This window comes from Protomyctophum parallelum (assembly GCF_964188405.1).
Source record: "Protomyctophum parallelum genome assembly, chromosome: 9".
Taxonomy (NCBI): Eukaryota; Metazoa; Chordata; class Actinopteri; order Myctophiformes; family Myctophidae; genus Protomyctophum; species Protomyctophum parallelum.
This window is the reverse complement of record NC_139706.1, coordinates 15,865,981-15,883,959: the sequence shown is the minus strand read 5'-3', so window position 1 is coordinate 15,883,959 and position 17,979 is coordinate 15,865,981. Positions and strand designations below refer to the sequence as shown.

The 17,979-nt window shown below is 46.4% G+C and overlaps 1 protein-coding gene across 2 annotated transcripts; it reads left to right on the top strand.

Moving 5' to 3' along the window:
* The first annotated feature begins 13,134 nt into the window (after positions 1–13,134).
* Positions 13,135–17,947, top strand: lyrm9 (LYR motif containing 9). 2 transcript variants are annotated; one of them, XM_083773528.1, is made up of 5 exons: positions 13,135–13,357; positions 13,502–13,558; positions 14,967–15,129; positions 17,234–17,326; positions 17,406–17,947. In XM_083773528.1, the coding sequence occupies exons 3-5, from the start codon at positions 15,004–15,006 to the stop codon at positions 17,421–17,423; spliced, it is 237 nt and encodes a 78-aa protein (XP_083629654.1). In that variant the 5' UTR covers positions 13,135–13,357; positions 13,502–13,558; positions 14,967–15,003; the 3' UTR covers positions 17,424–17,947. The 2 variants fall into 2 exon arrangements, with proteins under 2 accessions (XP_083629654.1, XP_083629653.1); XM_083773527.1 differs by having other exon boundaries at positions 13,135–13,361.
* The last annotated feature ends 32 nt before the right edge of the window (positions 17,948–17,979 follow it).

Here is a 17,979-nt window from a genome sequence, read left to right as displayed (position 1 = left end):
TGACCGTTGTGAATTATGGGTGGTGTGGTCTTTGCCAAGACGGTGGATTGTGGCCCATGCCTTCCTGCTGTTATTTGTCATGTTGGTGTTCTCTATATCTTTTCGTCCTGGGCATGACGTTAAACTGTTCCGTTCGAGAGGACCGGCGACCCTCGAATGTAAACAGGTGTTGGGACAGGGTCAGGTGTTGTCTTGATGCATCCTATGATGATGCCACAGGTGTCATTTAGGGCTGTGTCGACCAATTTGGTGTGACGGGATAGGCTTGTAGGTGATGCAGAGGAGGGAAATGGGTCGGTAGCTCTTTGGGGATAATGGGTCTTTGCCAGGTTTAGGGATTGCAACCACTTTGGCCTTTTTCCAGACAGAAGGGATGGTTTTCTGTGCTATGCATGTGTTCAGCATCCCCACAAGCCAGGTCTTTCCGTTAGGTCCCAGGTGCTGTATCATTTCTGCTAGTAGGTCATCAATCCCTGCTGCTTTTCCGGGTTTCAACTTTCCCATTGCAGTTTCACGTTCTTCTAGGTCGAAGGGTTTGGTTTGAAGGCTGGCTGATTGTGGTTGGTCTGATACCACTGTGCGATGGTATTCTCCTGTGGGTTGGTGGCGGTCTTGGTCACAACTGGTGGCCAACAGTTGTAACCAACACCGCCACCGACCCACATAGAATACCATCGCACAGTGGTATCGGACCAACCATAATCAGCCATCACTCAAACCAAACCCTTCGACCTAGAAGAACTTGAAACTGCAATGGGAAAGTTGAAACCCGGAAAAGCAGCAGGGATTGATGACCTACTGGCAGAAATGATACAGCACCTGGGACCTAACTCAAGGCCCTGGCTTGTGGGGATGCTGAACACATGCACAGCACAGAAAACCACCCCTTCTGTCTGGAAAAAGGCCAAAGTGGTTGCAATCCCTAAACCTGGCAAAGACCCATTATCCCCGAAGAGCTACCGACCCATTTCCCTCCTCTGCATCACGTCTTTCTTATACCTGTGGTGTGCGGGCTCCATCCAATACCTACACTAGTTGTGATGCAACAGAATTTGCTGTGACCGTTGTGAATTATGGGTGGTGTGGTCTTTGCCAAGACGGTGGATTGTGGCCCATGCCTTCCTGCTGTTATTTGTCATTTGTCATTATGGTGTTCTCTATATCTTTTCGTCCTGGGCATGACGTTAAACTGTTCCGTTTGAGAGGACCGGCGACCCTCGAATGTAAACAGCCACGAAAGGAAACTGTGTGTGTGAGGTGTTCTCTATCATTTCATTCCAGACTTCACTGTCTATCTCCTGTGTTTTCCATTCATCTTGAGCGTTACACAGTCGTCTGATGTGCGGGGGGAGGTGCCGGCTAGCGCATAAAGGCACGGACGGGACAGGTGTTTTCTTGACCCATCCCGTGATGATGCGACAGGTGTCATTTAGGGCTGTGTCGACCAATTTGGTGTGACGTGATCGGCTCCAGCTTGAGCAGGAATACTCTGCTGTAGAGAAAGACAGGGCCATGGCAGTTGCACGGATTGTTTGTGGGTCTGCGCCCCACTTGGGAGTTCACTAGTTTTCACAGGATGTTATTGTGGGTGTTGACCGTGGCTTTTGTGTTCTCCAGGTGTTTTTTTGAAGAAGAGTGTCCTGTCCAGTGTAACTCCAAGATACATGGGGTGGGTATGGTTGGAGAGTTTGTGACCATCCCAAGTGACGCTCAGTTCTTTTCTCGCGTCTCGGTTCCTCAGGTGGAAGCTGCATAGTTGGGTTTGTGTGTCTTTCTTTTTCTGTCTTTCTTTCTTAGGACGGAGATCAAGGTAGACGCCATAGGAAGGCTCAACACTAGCCGATGCCCCTAGAGATCCATCCCAAAGCTTCCCTCAGGGAGCACAGCAAGCCAGCTAGCCAGCAAGCCTGCCCAGTCAGCCAACGCAGCCAGTCAGCTCCGCCAGTCAGCCAGTGTAGAAAGTCAGGCTGCCAAGCCAGAGCATATCAGCCCTTGCAGTCAGCCATTGCAGCCATACCAGCCTTGCTCAGTCAGCTCAGCCAGGCCTCTCTTGAGGCCTGGCTCTCTGTCTGCCTGGCCCGGTCTGCCCTGCCCTGCCTTGCAGCAACAGAACCAGCCTTTCTGGAAAGCCAGCCAGCTCAGAATGCGAGCTGAGCAAGCCAGTGCAGCAGCAAGCCCAGACTAGGTTACCGCAGCCTTACTGTGCAGCCACAGCCACTCAGTCTAGACCAGCAGGAGCTGGCCAGGCTCCAACCCTTGCAGCGCAGCCTTAGGCCGGACAGTCCCCCTGCCTGCACTTTGTTGCCTTCCTGGCCTGTCTGCCTGCCTAGGCGCCTCGGTCTTCCTGTCTGTCTGCCTTGGCCTGCCAGTCTGAAACTGGTTTAGACTAACTGCGTGCTTGCCAGCTGCGCTGGCTTGCTGAGCTCGTATTCTGAGCTGGCTGGCTTGCCAGCAAGGCTGGTTCTGTTGCTGCAAGGCAGGGCGGGGCAGACCGGGCCAGGCAGACAGAGAGCCAGGCCTCGAGAGAGGCCTGGCTGAGCTGACTGAGCAAGGCTGGTATGGCTACAATGGTTGACTGCAAGGGCTGATGTGCGCTGGCTTGGCAGCCTGACTTTCTACACTGGCTGACTGGCGGAGCTGGCTGGCTGCGTTGGCTGACTGGGCGGGCTTGCTGGCTAGCTGGCTTGCTGGACTCCCTGAGGGAAGCTTTGGGATGGATCTCTAGGGGCATCGGCTTGTGTTGAGCCTTCCAACGGCGTCTACCTTGATCTTCGTCCTAAGAAAGAAAGACAGAAAAAGAAACACACACACAAACTCAACTATGCAGCTTCCACATGAGGAAGGCAGGCAGGCACGCAGGCAGGCACAAGCTGCCTGCGTGCTTGCTTCGCCCTCCAGTTGCTGCTCCAGTTATTTGTTTTCCCTCAAACCCATCCTCAATGTGTTGGGTGAGGTTGAGCTCTGTCCAGCACAGGACGGGACGGAAACCAGCTTGGTCTTTAGTCAGCTTGGTGTCTATGAGTGGTATGAGGCGTTGGAGTAGCAGCCTCTCTTGTAGGTGATGCAGAGGAGGGAAATGGGTCGGTAGCTCTTTGAGGATGATGGGTCTTTGCCAGGTTTGGGGATTGCAACCACTTTGGCTTTTCTCCAGACAGAAGGGATGGTTTTCTGTGCCATGCATGTGTTCAGCATCCCCACGAGCCAGGTCTTTGCGTTAGGTTCCAGGTGCTGTATAATTTCTGCCAGTATGTCATCAATCCCTGCTGCTTTTCCGGGTTTCAACTTTCCCATTGCAGTTTTGAGTTATTCTAGGTCGAAGGGTTTGGTTTGAGGGCTGGCTGATTGTGGTTGGTCTGATACCACTGTGCGATGGTATTCTCCTGTGGGTCGTGGCGGTGTTGGTTACGACTGTTGGCCACCAGTTGTGATGCAACAGAGTTCGCTGTGACCGTTGTGAATTATGGGTGGCTCCCTGAGGTCCTTGATCGCCATTGGGTCCAACAGTGGTCATTGAAGCGTGCACACACATGCACACATGCACCTACACACACAGGGGCACATGCGTATGCACACCTGGACCTTTAAATGAACAACAACACAAAAACTAAGGCACTGGTGTCGGACTTCTGGTTTACCGGAACGGGGTTCAACTCCCTGCAGTGCCCTGCTCAATGTGTTTTATTTCATTCATTGGTCCATGGTCTCAGGTCATTGAGCGGCGCGCTATAGTGTGCGATTCTTCATCATTGTTGAGGATTTTTTAAAGGTGAAAATCAAGGAAAAGCAAAAGGCTATAGTCCATGGTCACGGACCGCATACTGGTCAAGGTCATTTATACTGGTGAAGATCATTTACTAGTCTTCTAAAGGTCATTTATACTGGTGAAGATCATTTACTAGTCTTCTAAAGGTCATTTATACTGGTCAAGGTCAATTACTAGTCTCATGAAGGTAATTTATACTGGTCACAGTCATATACTGGTCACGGTCATTTCTACTGGTGAAGGTCATTTATACTGGTCAAGGTCATTTGTACTTGTCAAGGTCATTTATACTGGTCAAGGTCATTTACTAGTCTTATTGAAGGTAATTTATACTGCTCAAGGTCATTGATATTGGTCAAGGTCATTAAGTGGCACGCTATAGTGCGCGATTCTTCATCATTGTTGAGGATTTGAAAAAAGGTTAAATTGCAGAAAAGCGAAAGGCTAAAGTCCATGGTCACGGAGGGCATACTATAGTATGTTGTTTTTCTTTTTTTTGGTGGTGTGCGGGCTCCATCCAATAACTACACCAGTTGTGATGCAATAGAGTTTGCTGTGACCGTTGTGAATTATGGGTGGTGTGGTCTTTGCCAAGACGGTGGATTGTGGCCCATGCCTTCCTGCTGTTATTTGTCATGTTGGTGTTCTCTATATCTTTTCGTCCTGGGCATGACGTTAAACTGTTCCGTTCGAGAGGACCGGCGACCCTCGAATGTAAACAGGTGTTGGGACAGGGTCAGGTGTTGTCTTGATGCATCCTATGATGATGCCACAGGTGTCATTTAGGGCTGTGTCGACCAATTTGGTGTGACGGGATAGGCTTGTAGGTGATGCAGAGGAGGGAAATGGGTCGGTAGCTCTTTGGGGATAATGGGTCTTTGCCAGGTTTAGGGATTGCAACCACTTTGGCCTTTTTCCAGACAGAAGGGATGGTTTTCTGTGCTATGCATGTGTTCAGCATCCCCACAAGCCAGGTCTTTCCGTTAGGTCCCAGGTGCTGTATCATTTCTGCTAGTAGGTCATCAATCCCTGCTGCTTTTCCGGGTTTCAACTTTCCCATTGCAGTTTCACGTTCTTCTAGGTCGAAGGGTTTGGTTTGAAGGCTGGCTGATTGTGGTTGGTCTGATACCACTGTGCGATGGTATTCTCCTGTGGGTTGGTGGCGGTCTTGGTCACAACTGGTGGCCAACAGTTGTAACCAACACCGCCACCGACCCACATAGAATACCATCGCACAGTGGTATCGGACCAACCATAATCAGCCATCACTCAAACCAAACCCTTCGACCTAGAAGAACTTGAAACTGCAATGGGAAAGTTGAAACCCGGAAAAGCAGCAGGGATTGATGACCTACTGGCAGAAATGATACAGCACCTGGGACCTAACTCAAGGCCCTGGCTTGTGGGGATGCTGAACACATGCACAGCACAGAAAACCACCCCTTCTGTCTGGAAAAAGGCCAAAGTGGTTGCAATCCCTAAACCTGGCAAAGACCCATTATCCCCGAAGAGCTACCGACCCATTTCCCTCCTCTGCATCACGTCTTTCTTATACCTGTGGTGTGCGGGCTCCATCCAATACCTACACTAGTTGTGATGCAACAGAATTTGCTGTGACCGTTGTGAATTATGGGTGGTGTGGTCTTTGCCAAGACGGTGGATTGTGGCCCATGCCTTCCTGCTGTTATTTGTCATTTGTCATTATGGTGTTCTCTATATCTTTTCGTCCTGGGCATGACGTTAAACTGTTCCGTTTGAGAGGACCGGCGACCCTCGAATGTAAACAGCCACGAAAGGAAACTGTGTGTGTGAGGTGTTCTCTATCATTTCATTCCAGACTTCACTGTCTATCTCCTGTGTTTTCCATTCATCTTGAGCGTTACACAGTCGTCTGATGTGCGGGGGGAGGTGCCGGCTAGCGCATAAAGGCACGGACGGGACAGGTGTTTTCTTGACCCATCCCGTGATGATGCGACAGGTGTCATTTAGGGCTGTGTCGACCAATTTGGTGTGACGTGATCGGCTCCAGCTTGAGCAGGAATACTCTGCTGTAGAGAAAGACAGGGCCATGGCAGTTGCACGGATTGTTTGTGGGTCTGCGCCCCACTTGGGAGTTCACTAGTTTTCACAGGATGTTATTGTGGGTGTTGACCGTGGCTTTTGTGTTCTCCAGGTGTTTTTTTGAAGAAGAGTGTCCTGTCCAGTGTAACTCCAAGATACATGGGGTGGGTATGGTTGGAGAGTTTGTGACCATCCCAAGTGACGCTCAGTTCTTTTCTCGCGTCTCGGTTCCTCAGGTGGAAGCTGCATAGTTGGGTTTGTGTGTCTTTCTTTTTCTGTCTTTCTTTCTTAGGACGGAGATCAAGGTAGACGCCATAGGAAGGCTCAACACTAGCCGATGCCCCTAGAGATCCATCCCAAAGCTTCCCTCAGGGAGCACAGCAAGCCAGCTAGCCAGCAAGCCTGCCCAGTCAGCCAACGCAGCCAGTCAGCTCCGCCAGTCAGCCAGTGTAGAAAGTCAGGCTGCCAAGCCAGAGCATATCAGCCCTTGCAGTCAGCCATTGCAGCCATACCAGCCTTGCTCAGTCAGCTCAGCCAGGCCTCTCTTGAGGCCTGGCTCTCTGTCTGCCTGGCCCGGTCTGCCCTGCCCTGCCTTGCAGCAACAGAACCAGCCTTTCTGGAAAGCCAGCCAGCTCAGAATGCGAGCTGAGCAAGCCAGTGCAGCAGCAAGCCCAGACTAGGTTACCGCAGCCTTACTGTGCAGCCACAGCCACTCAGTCTAGACCAGCAGGAGCTGGCCAGGCTCCAACCCTTGCAGCGCAGCCTTAGGCCGGACAGTCCCCCTGCCTGCACTTTGTTGCCTTCCTGGCCTGTCTGCCTGCCTAGGCGCCTCGGTCTTCCTGTCTGTCTGCCTTGGCCTGCCAGTCTGAAACTGGTTTAGACTAACTGCGTGCTTGCCAGCTGCGCTGGCTTGCTGAGCTCGTATTCTGAGCTGGCTGGCTTGCCAGCAAGGCTGGTTCTGTTGCTGCAAGGCAGGGCGGGGCAGACCGGGCCAGGCAGACAGAGAGCCAGGCCTCGAGAGAGGCCTGGCTGAGCTGACTGAGCAAGGCTGGTATGGCTACAATGGTTGACTGCAAGGGCTGATGTGCGCTGGCTTGGCAGCCTGACTTTCTACACTGGCTGACTGGCGGAGCTGGCTGGCTGCGTTGGCTGACTGGGCGGGCTTGCTGGCTAGCTGGCTTGCTGGACTCCCTGAGGGAAGCTTTGGGATGGATCTCTAGGGGCATCGGCTTGTGTTGAGCCTTCCAACGGCGTCTACCTTGATCTTCGTCCTAAGAAAGAAAGACAGAAAAAGAAACACACACACAAACTCAACTATGCAGCTTCCACATGAGGAAGGCAGGCAGGCACGCAGGCAGGCACAAGCTGCCTGCGTGCTTGCTTCGCCCTCCAGTTGCTGCTCCAGTTATTTGTTTTCCCTCAAACCCATCCTCAATGTGTTGGGTGAGGTTGAGCTCTGTCCAGCACAGGACGGGACGGAAACCAGCTTGGTCTTTAGTCAGCTTGGTGTCTATGAGTGGTATGAGGCGTTGGAGTAGCAGCCTCTCTTGTAGGTGATGCAGAGGAGGGAAATGGGTCGGTAGCTCTTTGAGGATGATGGGTCTTTGCCAGGTTTGGGGATTGCAACCACTTTGGCTTTTCTCCAGACAGAAGGGATGGTTTTCTGTGCCATGCATGTGTTCAGCATCCCCACGAGCCAGGTCTTTGCGTTAGGTTCCAGGTGCTGTATAATTTCTGCCAGTATGTCATCAATCCCTGCTGCTTTTCCGGGTTTCAACTTTCCCATTGCAGTTTTGAGTTATTCTAGGTCGAAGGGTTTGGTTTGAGGGCTGGCTGATTGTGGTTGGTCTGATACCACTGTGCGATGGTATTCTCCTGTGGGTCGTGGCGGTGTTGGTTACGACTGTTGGCCACCAGTTGTGATGCAACAGAGTTCGCTGTGACCGTTGTGAATTATGGGTGGCTCCCTGAGGTCCTTGATCGCCATTGGGTCCAACAGTGGTCATTGAAGCGTGCACACACATGCACACATGCACCTACACACACAGGGGCACATGCGTATGCACACCTGGACCTTTAAATGAACAACAACACAAAAACTAAGGCACTGGTGTCGGACTTCTGGTTTACCGGAACGGGGTTCAACTCCCTGCAGTGCCCTGCTCAATGTGTTGTATTTCATTCATTGGTCCATGGTCTCAGGTCATTGAGCGGCGCGCTATAGTGTGCGATTCTTCATCATTGTTGAGGATTTTTTAAAGGTGAAAATCAAGGAAAAGCAAAAGGCTATAGTCCATGGTCACGGACCGCATACTGGTCAAGGTCATTTATACTGGTGAAGATCATTTACTAGTCTTCTAAAGGTCATTTATACTGGTGAAGATCATTTACTAGTCTTCTAAAGGTCATTTATACTGGTCAAGGTCATTTACTAGTCTCATGAAGGTAATTTATACTGGTCAGTCATATACTGGTCACGGTCATTTATACTGGTCAAGGTCATTTGTACTTGTCAAGGTCATTTATACTGGTCAAGGTCATTTACTAGTCTTATTGAAGGTCATTTATACTGCTCAAGGTTATTGATCAATATCAATGACCTTGATGACCCCAAGGTCATTAAGTGGCATGCTATAGTGCGCGATTCTTCATCATTGTTCACGATTTGAAAAAAGGTTAAATCGCGGAAAAGCGAAAGGCTATAGTCCATAGTCTCGGAGGGCATACAAAAATGTGTGGTGCTATACAGGCCGTTCTGGAAAATTTGGGACAGAGGTTCATCGTTGGCATCCAGGGAGTGTGTGTGCAAAATTTGGCATCGACCGGGTTAATGGTGCTGGAGATTAGCTGTTAACAAACTGACGGACACACACACACACACACACTCACTCAGAGTGCAAAACATACTCTATCCCCATGGCTTTGGCCTGGTGCCATACCGTTATTAATTATTGCCTACAATGTCAATTGTGAAATTACTTTACCGTTGCAATTCAAAATTTACATTTCAACGAATGGACCTCGTAAAACAAAACAAAAACCAAGGCACTGGTTATGGTACTTCTGGTTTACCAGAATGGGGTTCAACTCCCTGCAGTGCTCTGCTCAATTTGTTGTATTTACATGGTTCATTTTTATTTTCTGCTCATTGTGTTGCCTTTTCATAGATGATAACCCCCAGGTTCTTTAATGTGTTTGCACTCCCTACAGTTAGGTTACCAAGTCTATTTATTTATTATTTCTGTTCACTAGAACTAGAACCAATTACCAAAGTAGGCTTTCTAATGACACAACTCGCCTTTGTTTTTATGTGTAGCAAAAACGTTCTTTTTATTTACGCCAAAGAGTAGAGGCTGGTCTGCATTCATGCGAGCAGGGAAGTTTAGAGTAACATAGCTCTAAATGAAACGCATTAGAGCTATGGATCAGAGCTAGTAGTCATAGCACTTCATGGTATATGCATAGTTTATATAGTTTCATTATAGATATATTAACCCATTCTGACCGGGCACCCGTTTTGGTGTTGGCATCATGTCATGCTTTAGCTATTGAAAAATAGCAGATCTACAAGCTCGTATCACGCCACCGAGTGGCGCGATACGAGCTTGTAGGTCTGCTATTTTTTGAAAAATCAAAGAGCGACTGACATTTTTAGAATCTGATCTCAGGTCAGAATGGGTTCATCAGACCAGTGTGTGTCCGGCGGAAACCTCGCATGAATCTGATCTCAGGTCAGAATGGGTTAAACAGAGAGGACTGGAGTCAATTGGGTTATATTATGTTTAACACTAATTTGAAGCTGTCAAAATCTGACAGACTTCTGGCGGCCATGGCCACGCCCACCTTTTGGTAACGCCCACTTTCGGCCAAGCCCACAAAAAGGACCCCCCATGTCATTTGCCAGGCAGGCTCCACTCTCAGACAGATATTTGGCTCCGTCTTATGAGCTAATTTAGAACTTCCTGTCTGAGAGCTAGCTAATTTAAGACATCCGGTTGCCTTCAGAATAAAATAAGGTTATTTAATTCGTTAATTAAATAATTGTCAATGACTTTTTTGAGCGTTGACCTCAGTAGAAGGTCTGCTGCCGTGAATTTTACACCTCTCCCACTTAGCGGAGAGTGGGGTGTGGTACAGGACATCTCCCCGAACGCGTGGGTATACTGCATCTACAAGTAGTACAAGATAAATTGAAACCATTGACACCTACTTCGATGGTTCAGTTGTCATCTATGCCGGGGAATTTAGCAGCTCTCATTCAAGCGTTTTTTCAAAATCCAGGTCACACATTTGATTGCAAAACAATCTGTGGTGTCACTCAACAACTAGTGAATAGCATCTTACTTGGCCTTAGGAATGCACAATGACCCATTAGATTTGATACACAAACTAGTAGTTTGGTTGAGTATGTGTGGTGTCCACACAGTTGTTCAAGCAAAACATACAGACATCTGTACATTCTGTGCCTGGACAGTTGAAAGCAATTAACAGAACAATAACGGAGGACAATTTGGAAGAAGATGATGATGATGTGGTTTTATGCAATGAAAGTCTAAATGACAATATGTGTGAAGCTATACCATTACCAATTCTAACATTTCTACAACAGACATCTGCTATCAAAAAATGTCACACACGGCTTGAAGAAGCAGCAGCGCAGGACTCAACATTTAGACGGAAACTTGAGAAATTCAATCTAGCCAACACATCAGTGTCATTAGTGTCTCAGAAATGTTCTAGGACAGAAGTATGCACCATATTATATAGATTTGTAGAATACACACTTCGGTCTCCTTTCCTTGGAGATGACCTGCTTTGCCTGAAAAGTCTTAGTCTGTATAGTTGTACTCAATGTGGTGACAAGGCCTTACCATCTACAAAGAACATGTCACAATTCATAGTGCAGCCACTTGACGTGTCACAAAAAGGCATCTTAGACACTATTGCACAAATATTACCTGCTCAATCTGAACAATGTGAAACATGTCAGCAGGAAAAGAGCTTATCAACATATGAAGTAATTAACAGCCCACAGACCTTACTTCTCCTGTTGCTGGCACAAGAATTCCAAAAACGTTCAATTTATCCTGTCTGTACCACCAAAATGAGTATGCTTTGACCAGTATGTGTGTATTTTTCGACAGGCCACCATATGCGTCATTGTACATCCTTAAAGATCATAAATGGCATATCTGGACAAATGAATCGAATGACACAGCAGGCTATACCTTTGAGCTGATGCAAAGAACATCCGCTCGACAGCACACAAAGACAGTAGTCACAGGTAGTTTCTATGTCGTGTCATACGAGAAAATAAACAGTCGAGAAATAATCAAGTTTCGTCAGGACAAACAAATGCATAAATGCACAGACAGATGCAATCAACGCACACAAGTGACACCCATTCCAAAGCTAGCGGTAACTCCTTGACCTGACTTAGCTTGCGTAGAGAAAGTGATTTCATGTCAATGCCCCAAGGCACAGCACTTTTTTGAGCGTTGACCCCAGTAGAAGGTCTGCTGCTGTGAATTTTACACCTCTCTCGCTTAGCGGAGAGTGGGGTGTGGTAGAGGACATCTCCCCGAACACGTGGGTATGTCCAGATAGTTGCCTCGCGGAGGCCTCTTTGTCCAGTGTCCATTCTGGGTCCGGAAACGGTACTTTTTGTCAGCATTGACCCCAGTAGAAGGTCTGCTGCTGTGAATTTTACACCTCTCCCGCTTAGCGGAGAGTGTGGTGTGGTAGAGGACATCTCCCCGAACGCGTGGGTATGTCCAGATAGTTGCCTCGCGGAGGCCTCTTTGTCCAGTGTCCATTCTGGGTCCGGAAACGGTACTTTTTTCAGCGTTGACCACAGTAGAAGGTCTGCTGCTGTGAATTTTACACCTCTCCCGCTTAGCGGAGAGTGGGGTGTGGTACAGGACATCTCCCCGAACGCGTGGGTATGTCCAGATAGTTGCCTCGCGGAGCCGTCTTTTGTCCAGTGTCCATTCTGGGTCCGGAAACGGTACTTTTTGTCAGCCTTGACCCCAGTAGAAGGTCTGCTGCTGTGAATTTTACACCTCTCCCGCTTAGCGGAGAGTGTGGTGTGGTAGAGGACATCTCCCCGAACGTGTGGGTATGTCCAGATAGTTGCCTCGCGGAGGCCTCTTTGTCCAGTGTCCATTCTGGGTCCGGAAACGGTACTTTTTGTCAGCACTGACCCCAGTAGAAGGTCTGCTGCTGTGAATTTTACACCTCTCCCGCTTAGCGGAGAGTGGGGTGTGGTACAGGACATCTCCCCGAACGCGTGGGTATGTCCAGATAGTTGCCTCGCGGAGCCGTCTTTTGTCCAGTGTCCATTCTGGGTCCGGAAACGGTACTTTTTGTCAGCCTTGACCCCAGTAGAAGGTCTGCTGCTGTGAATTTTACACCTCTCCCGCTTAGCGGAGAGTGTGGTGTGGTAGAGGACATCTCCCCGAACGTGTGGGTATGTCCAGATAGTTGCCTCGCGGAGGCCTCTTTGTCCAGTGTCCATTCTGGGTCCGGAAACGGTACTTTTTGTCAGCATTGACCCCAGTAGAAGGTCTGCTGCTGTGAATTTTACACCTCTCCCGCTTAGCGGAGAGTGTGGTGTGGTAGAGGACATCTCCCCGAACGTGTGGGTATGTCCAGATAGTTGCCTCGCGGAGGCCTCTTTGTCCAGTGTCCATTCTGGGTCCGGAAACGGTACTTTTTTCAGCGTTGACCACAGTAGAAGGTCTGCTGCTGTGAATTTTACACCTCTCCCGCTTAGCGGAGAGTGGGGTGTGGTACAGGACATCTCCCCGAACGCGTGGGTATGTCCAGATAGTTGCCTCGCGGAGCCGTCTTTTGTCCAGTGTCCATTCTGGGTCCGGAAACGGTACTTTTTGTCAGCCTTGACCCCAGTAGAAGGTCTGCTACTGTGAATTTTACACCTCTCCCGCTTAGCGGAGAGTGGGGTGTGGTATAGGACATCTCCCCGAACGCGTGGGTATGTCCAGATAGTTGCCTTGCGGAGCCGTCTTTTGTCCAGTGTCCACTTTATAAAGTCCATGCACTCCAGTGAATAGCATTTATCCATTTAGATAACTTTATTATTATTATTATAAGGATTTAATTACTTATTCTTACACAGAAACATAATGTGTGTCTTATAGCATCATATAGCATCATTTAAATGCTTAATTTGTAGTTTTAATGTGCAAATTAAACTTTTTTTCAATACTCTAGAGGGTACTCTTATTTTGAAGAGATCGTCCACCGGAAGTCTTAAATTAGCTCACTAGATTAGCTCACTAGACGCTGCCACACTACTCCATATTTATTATATATTTGTTTCTACCATTCATGGATTCATATCCAGTCAAATAGAGTTTCACAACAGATTTCGTTGGCGTTGATTAGATAGCTAATTATATAAATACCTGCCTAGCTGGTGGGGAAACCGTTACGTTTTGTCCCCCGTTTTGCGAGCCGAGACAGCTAGAGGACATTCGTGTCTTGTTTTGTTTGTGTCATCATCATCATCATGTGAGTAAGTATAATTAATAATCTGTCTCGTAATAATTGATATTGTTGTAACGTTTATTAACCCATTAGTTTAAATTAATGTGTTTGTTTTGGGCAAAAGGAATGCATTCTAGATTAAATCTTTGTTGTCTTGTTCTGTTTTAGGTTTGGACAGTATTGATGCAACAAGAATAGCCTGCATGTGTGAATGAATTAACTACGGTAAGCCTGGTATCCTTAGGAAATAGGTATTTATTTAAATATTTAAACCCGAAGCCTGCCCGTTTTCACTCTGCCAGATGTAAATGTATAGATTCACCTCAAAGTACATGAATACAGGTAATTTGGACGAGCTTCAATGGTAGCTCAGCTGATAAAATTACAAAAGCCTTACAAGCTTAAGATGCTTGAAAAGTAGTATTACTATTATTAATACTGACATTAATATTTTGCTGAAATTAGGAAACTGTCATTAAATGTATTAAAAATGTATTCTTTTCTTTTGCCATGTTAAATACATGAGTCCATGACAGTCAAAAACAGAGTTGGTGTCTAAAAAGCGCTTGGTAAACTACAGTATTTTCAATCAGCTTATGAATATGACCATAAAATGTGAGTGCCACTATTAATAGATTTGACCCGTTTTGGGTCAAATAAAAACTAAATATAGCCTACCCAGCAAGCACAGTCAGGACCTGGACGAATTACTGACGTCTTGATTTGGGCCAAATCAATAAGACTAGTCAAGTCAGATCTGTCCCAGAAGAATATCACCTGATTTCAACCAACATAAATTCTGCCCACTAAGACGGATGTCACTGGATGAATCAGAGAGAGTCCGATCGAGGCCAGATCAACATAATTCATATCATAACTATAGTCAGATCTGGCCCAATATATTAAAGCTATATTATTTAAACTGTCCTGGAAATGACTTAAACATCATCCCCAAATGGGCTGTGATCTGGCCTATAGTCCCGAACAAAGATCATCCCCATATGGGCTGTGATCTGGCCTATAGTCCTGAACGTAAACATCCCCATATGGGCTGTGATCTGGCCTAGTCCTGAACGTAAACATCCCCATATGGGCTGTGATCTGGCCTATAGTCCTGAACGTAAACATCCCCATATGGGCTGTGATCTGGCCTATAGTCCTGAACGTAAACATCCCCATATGGGCTGTGATCTGGCCTATAGTCCTGAACGTAAACATCCCCATATGGGCTGTGATCTGGCCTATAGTCCTGAACGTAAACATCCCCATATGGGCTGTGATCTGGCCTATAGTCCTGAACGTAAACATCCCCATATGGGCTGTGATCTGGCCTATAGTCCTGAACGTAAACATCCCCATATGGGCTGTGATCTGGCCTATAGTCCTGAACGTAAACATCCCCATATGGGCTGTGATCTGGCCTATAGTCCTGAACGTAAACATCCCCATATGGGCTGTGATCTGGCCTATAGTCCTGAACGTAAACATCCCCATATGGGCTGTGATCTGGCCTATAGTCCTGAACGTCACCGGAGTCACCGGAGGATGTCATCATGACAGTCATCATGACGTCATTTGGCTTGCTGGGTGTAGTAGTTATCCTATTAAACAAAACGCATGTCCCTTTCCACAGAAGTCTGTTGATTGGAGATACTACTGCACACTGCGATATGCCTCCATTAGCTGGAGTTGAATTAATACAGACACCCGTCCATCTCTACCGGTACCTGCTCAGGTGCTGCAGACTGTTGCCAACGCCGGCAATGCAAAAACATTATCAACACTCAATAAGACAGGTGAGGTCTTCTTCCCTTATCCCATTCTGGGTGGGAACCCCTTTTGGTGTTTTAAAGCATTATGTTATACTTCAGCTATTGAAAAATAGCATATCTACAAGCTCATGGCGTGGCACTGAGTGCCGCGCTACGAGCTTGTAGGTCTGCTATTTTAGAAAAATTGTGAAAATGTGGCGCAAATCTTTGAATATTTATTCCTTCAGGGAGAATGTTTTAAACTCAAATCTTTGCTTCTGGGGAGGTCCCTGGAACAACATTCAGATGGGGGGTCGGTGGCCAAGTACATATAATTCTGGGGCTCCTTGACATTAAATAGTTTGAGAACAACTGACATAACATAAGTTTTTCTGAAAACTATCATGATTTAGAAGACAATTGTAGAATCTGGTATCACGTCGAAATGGGTTATAGCACGGATGGGCGATATCCTGTAGTGACTGGTATGAATTCATGCAGTGGTATGCATGCATTTTTGACTGTCATCAACAGTAGGCTATTTTATGTTTTTAATCCATTGAGTATAAATGCACATTGCAAATTGAATATAAAAAGAAATGCCCATACCCGAAGGCGGGGGTGGCGAAAGGGGCTGTCTGTGTGGAGTTTGCATGTTCTCCCCGTGTCCCCTAGGGTAGGTAACCTCACAAAAAACATGCAGTAATCCTGGTCACTAAACTGCCTCCCCCTGGCCAGCCGGGGCGCCTGATGGAGGGGAAAGGGAACTGGTTGGAATAACGTGTTCCTTCCATGCGCTACGTCCAACCAGGGAAACTCCCCCCTGTCAGGTGTAAAGGAGCAACTTGGACACTTGGCATGAAGGAAGCATGAGTTCAAGTCCGTTGCTCTCCCCTTGTCCCCCATATATGGGGACTAGGTTGGTGGAGGGTGTGTAGAGCCCAGGATCACATTAGATGATTGACACAGGGGTGAAAAATGGGTTACAAAATCGTGGGATAAAAAAAATATTAAAGAAGAAAAAAGAATATAAAATAAATGCACAGCATGATTACGTATTTGTGTCAACTTAATGTGGAAACTTGTGATTGGACAATCAAACCTAAACTAAAAAACACCTTGTAGGCAGACCAAATCCAGCAAACGGTTTGGAGCTCCAGCTTTTCATGAACTATAGGCTGGAGATGAACTGCAGCTCCTGTGCTTCCAGTTAAAACACTTTAGGCAGTAGTTATTTTCCTCGATCTCCTCATGAGATGAAGATACAATTGGGAAAGTTTTGTCGCTGTCAAACTACATGATGAAAACAGGAAGGAGGCGATACTAAAGCCTGCCTTTTGCTGGATTTGTTCGACTCATTATAAAAAGTGACATTGTTGTGACTGTGGGTCTTGCACCCCCCAAAACTGAAATCATTTAGAATTTCCTGCGCTATTGAAAGCAGCACTAAGCATTCTGAGAGAGGAAACCAATGTTTTTACACTTGGCCTTCTGCTACCTAAACATTCAAATAAGGACTGGTTCCTGAAAACTGCTGATACATGTACAGTATAATTTGGGTAGGTTTTGTTTTAGAAAAACACACTTTAATGCAATATACATTGTGTTAACCGTATCAGGTGTAAGCCAAGGCCAAGGGTGAAAATAATTGCGATCTTCAGAATTGGACATGAACAGAATACGGAGAATGCATTCATATACTGTAGGCATCTCTGCAGCATTTCATGGTGTGGTTTGTGTTAGGAAAGCAAATATATTACTGTCTGGCCCCTATTCCGATAAAAATAACTTTGGTTCTAGAACTGGTTCCGTTATAGACTCTTGGATTTTTTTGGGGTTTCCAGTTCTGAAACAACTTTCATTCTGATCCAATTCGTTTTCAGTGGAAATACTCCTAACCGGTTCAATATTAGGTGGGGAAAAAAAATAACTGAACCGGTTCAACCCTGGTGGGAAAAGGGGCCTCTTTGAAATCTTGTGACATTTTGACCATAATTTGCCAGCTCTTGCCTTTAAAAATGCCCAAAACCACAGCTTAAAGCAAAACCGATTTAGTAGAATTCATGTATTTATAGCTCTAATCTTGGACAGTTGAAGCAACAGTAATGTGCACAAATGTCTGAATCTGGTCTTTTTATTTCCACTGTAGGGATACAACAGTCATTCGGATGAAAATGACCCAGAGAGAATACAAATAATAATTCAACGAGCTATCGGAGATGCCGACTGGATCCTTAGTAAAGTGAGTTTAAAGGTCAAATACTTTTCAACATCATTAATGCACACAGAGCAAGTTATGATTGTCATTTTTTGTTTTACAGTATGTGAAGAAGAAGTGAGGCACGCCTTGATGTTCTGCTCTTTTCAGTGGTTGGTCTGACTGCAGCTGTAAAATGTTATCTACCTGAAGAAACTTAATGGCCACACTTCAGTATTCAATGCATATTGAGGGAGTTGTATGCCATTGTGTTTAGGTTACAGACTTGTGGAAATAATCATCACATAAATATTGACAAAGAATGTAAAAATGACTACTTTGAGTATAAACTGCATGTGTGTTGAGTTTAGGAACCGGTATTTTAAGTAAATTACATATTTAAAACAATGTTTAGCGTCTCCTCAAAATAATTGGACTATTTAACATCACCCTAATATAAATGTGTGTACCGGTGTGCATATACTGTAATATAGACATTTATTTTTTTAAACTTCAAATGCCACCTTTCAAATGGGAGCACCATGCATCAAACAGTCCACATATTTATGAAGTATATTTATTTTATGGAGTCTGAGAGCCACAGTTCTGTAGCAATATGTAAGTAAATAAATACTGCTGTCATTAAAACATTACAAGATGCAATGAGTTTTAATGTTTGAGTGTTAAATATTGTTTCT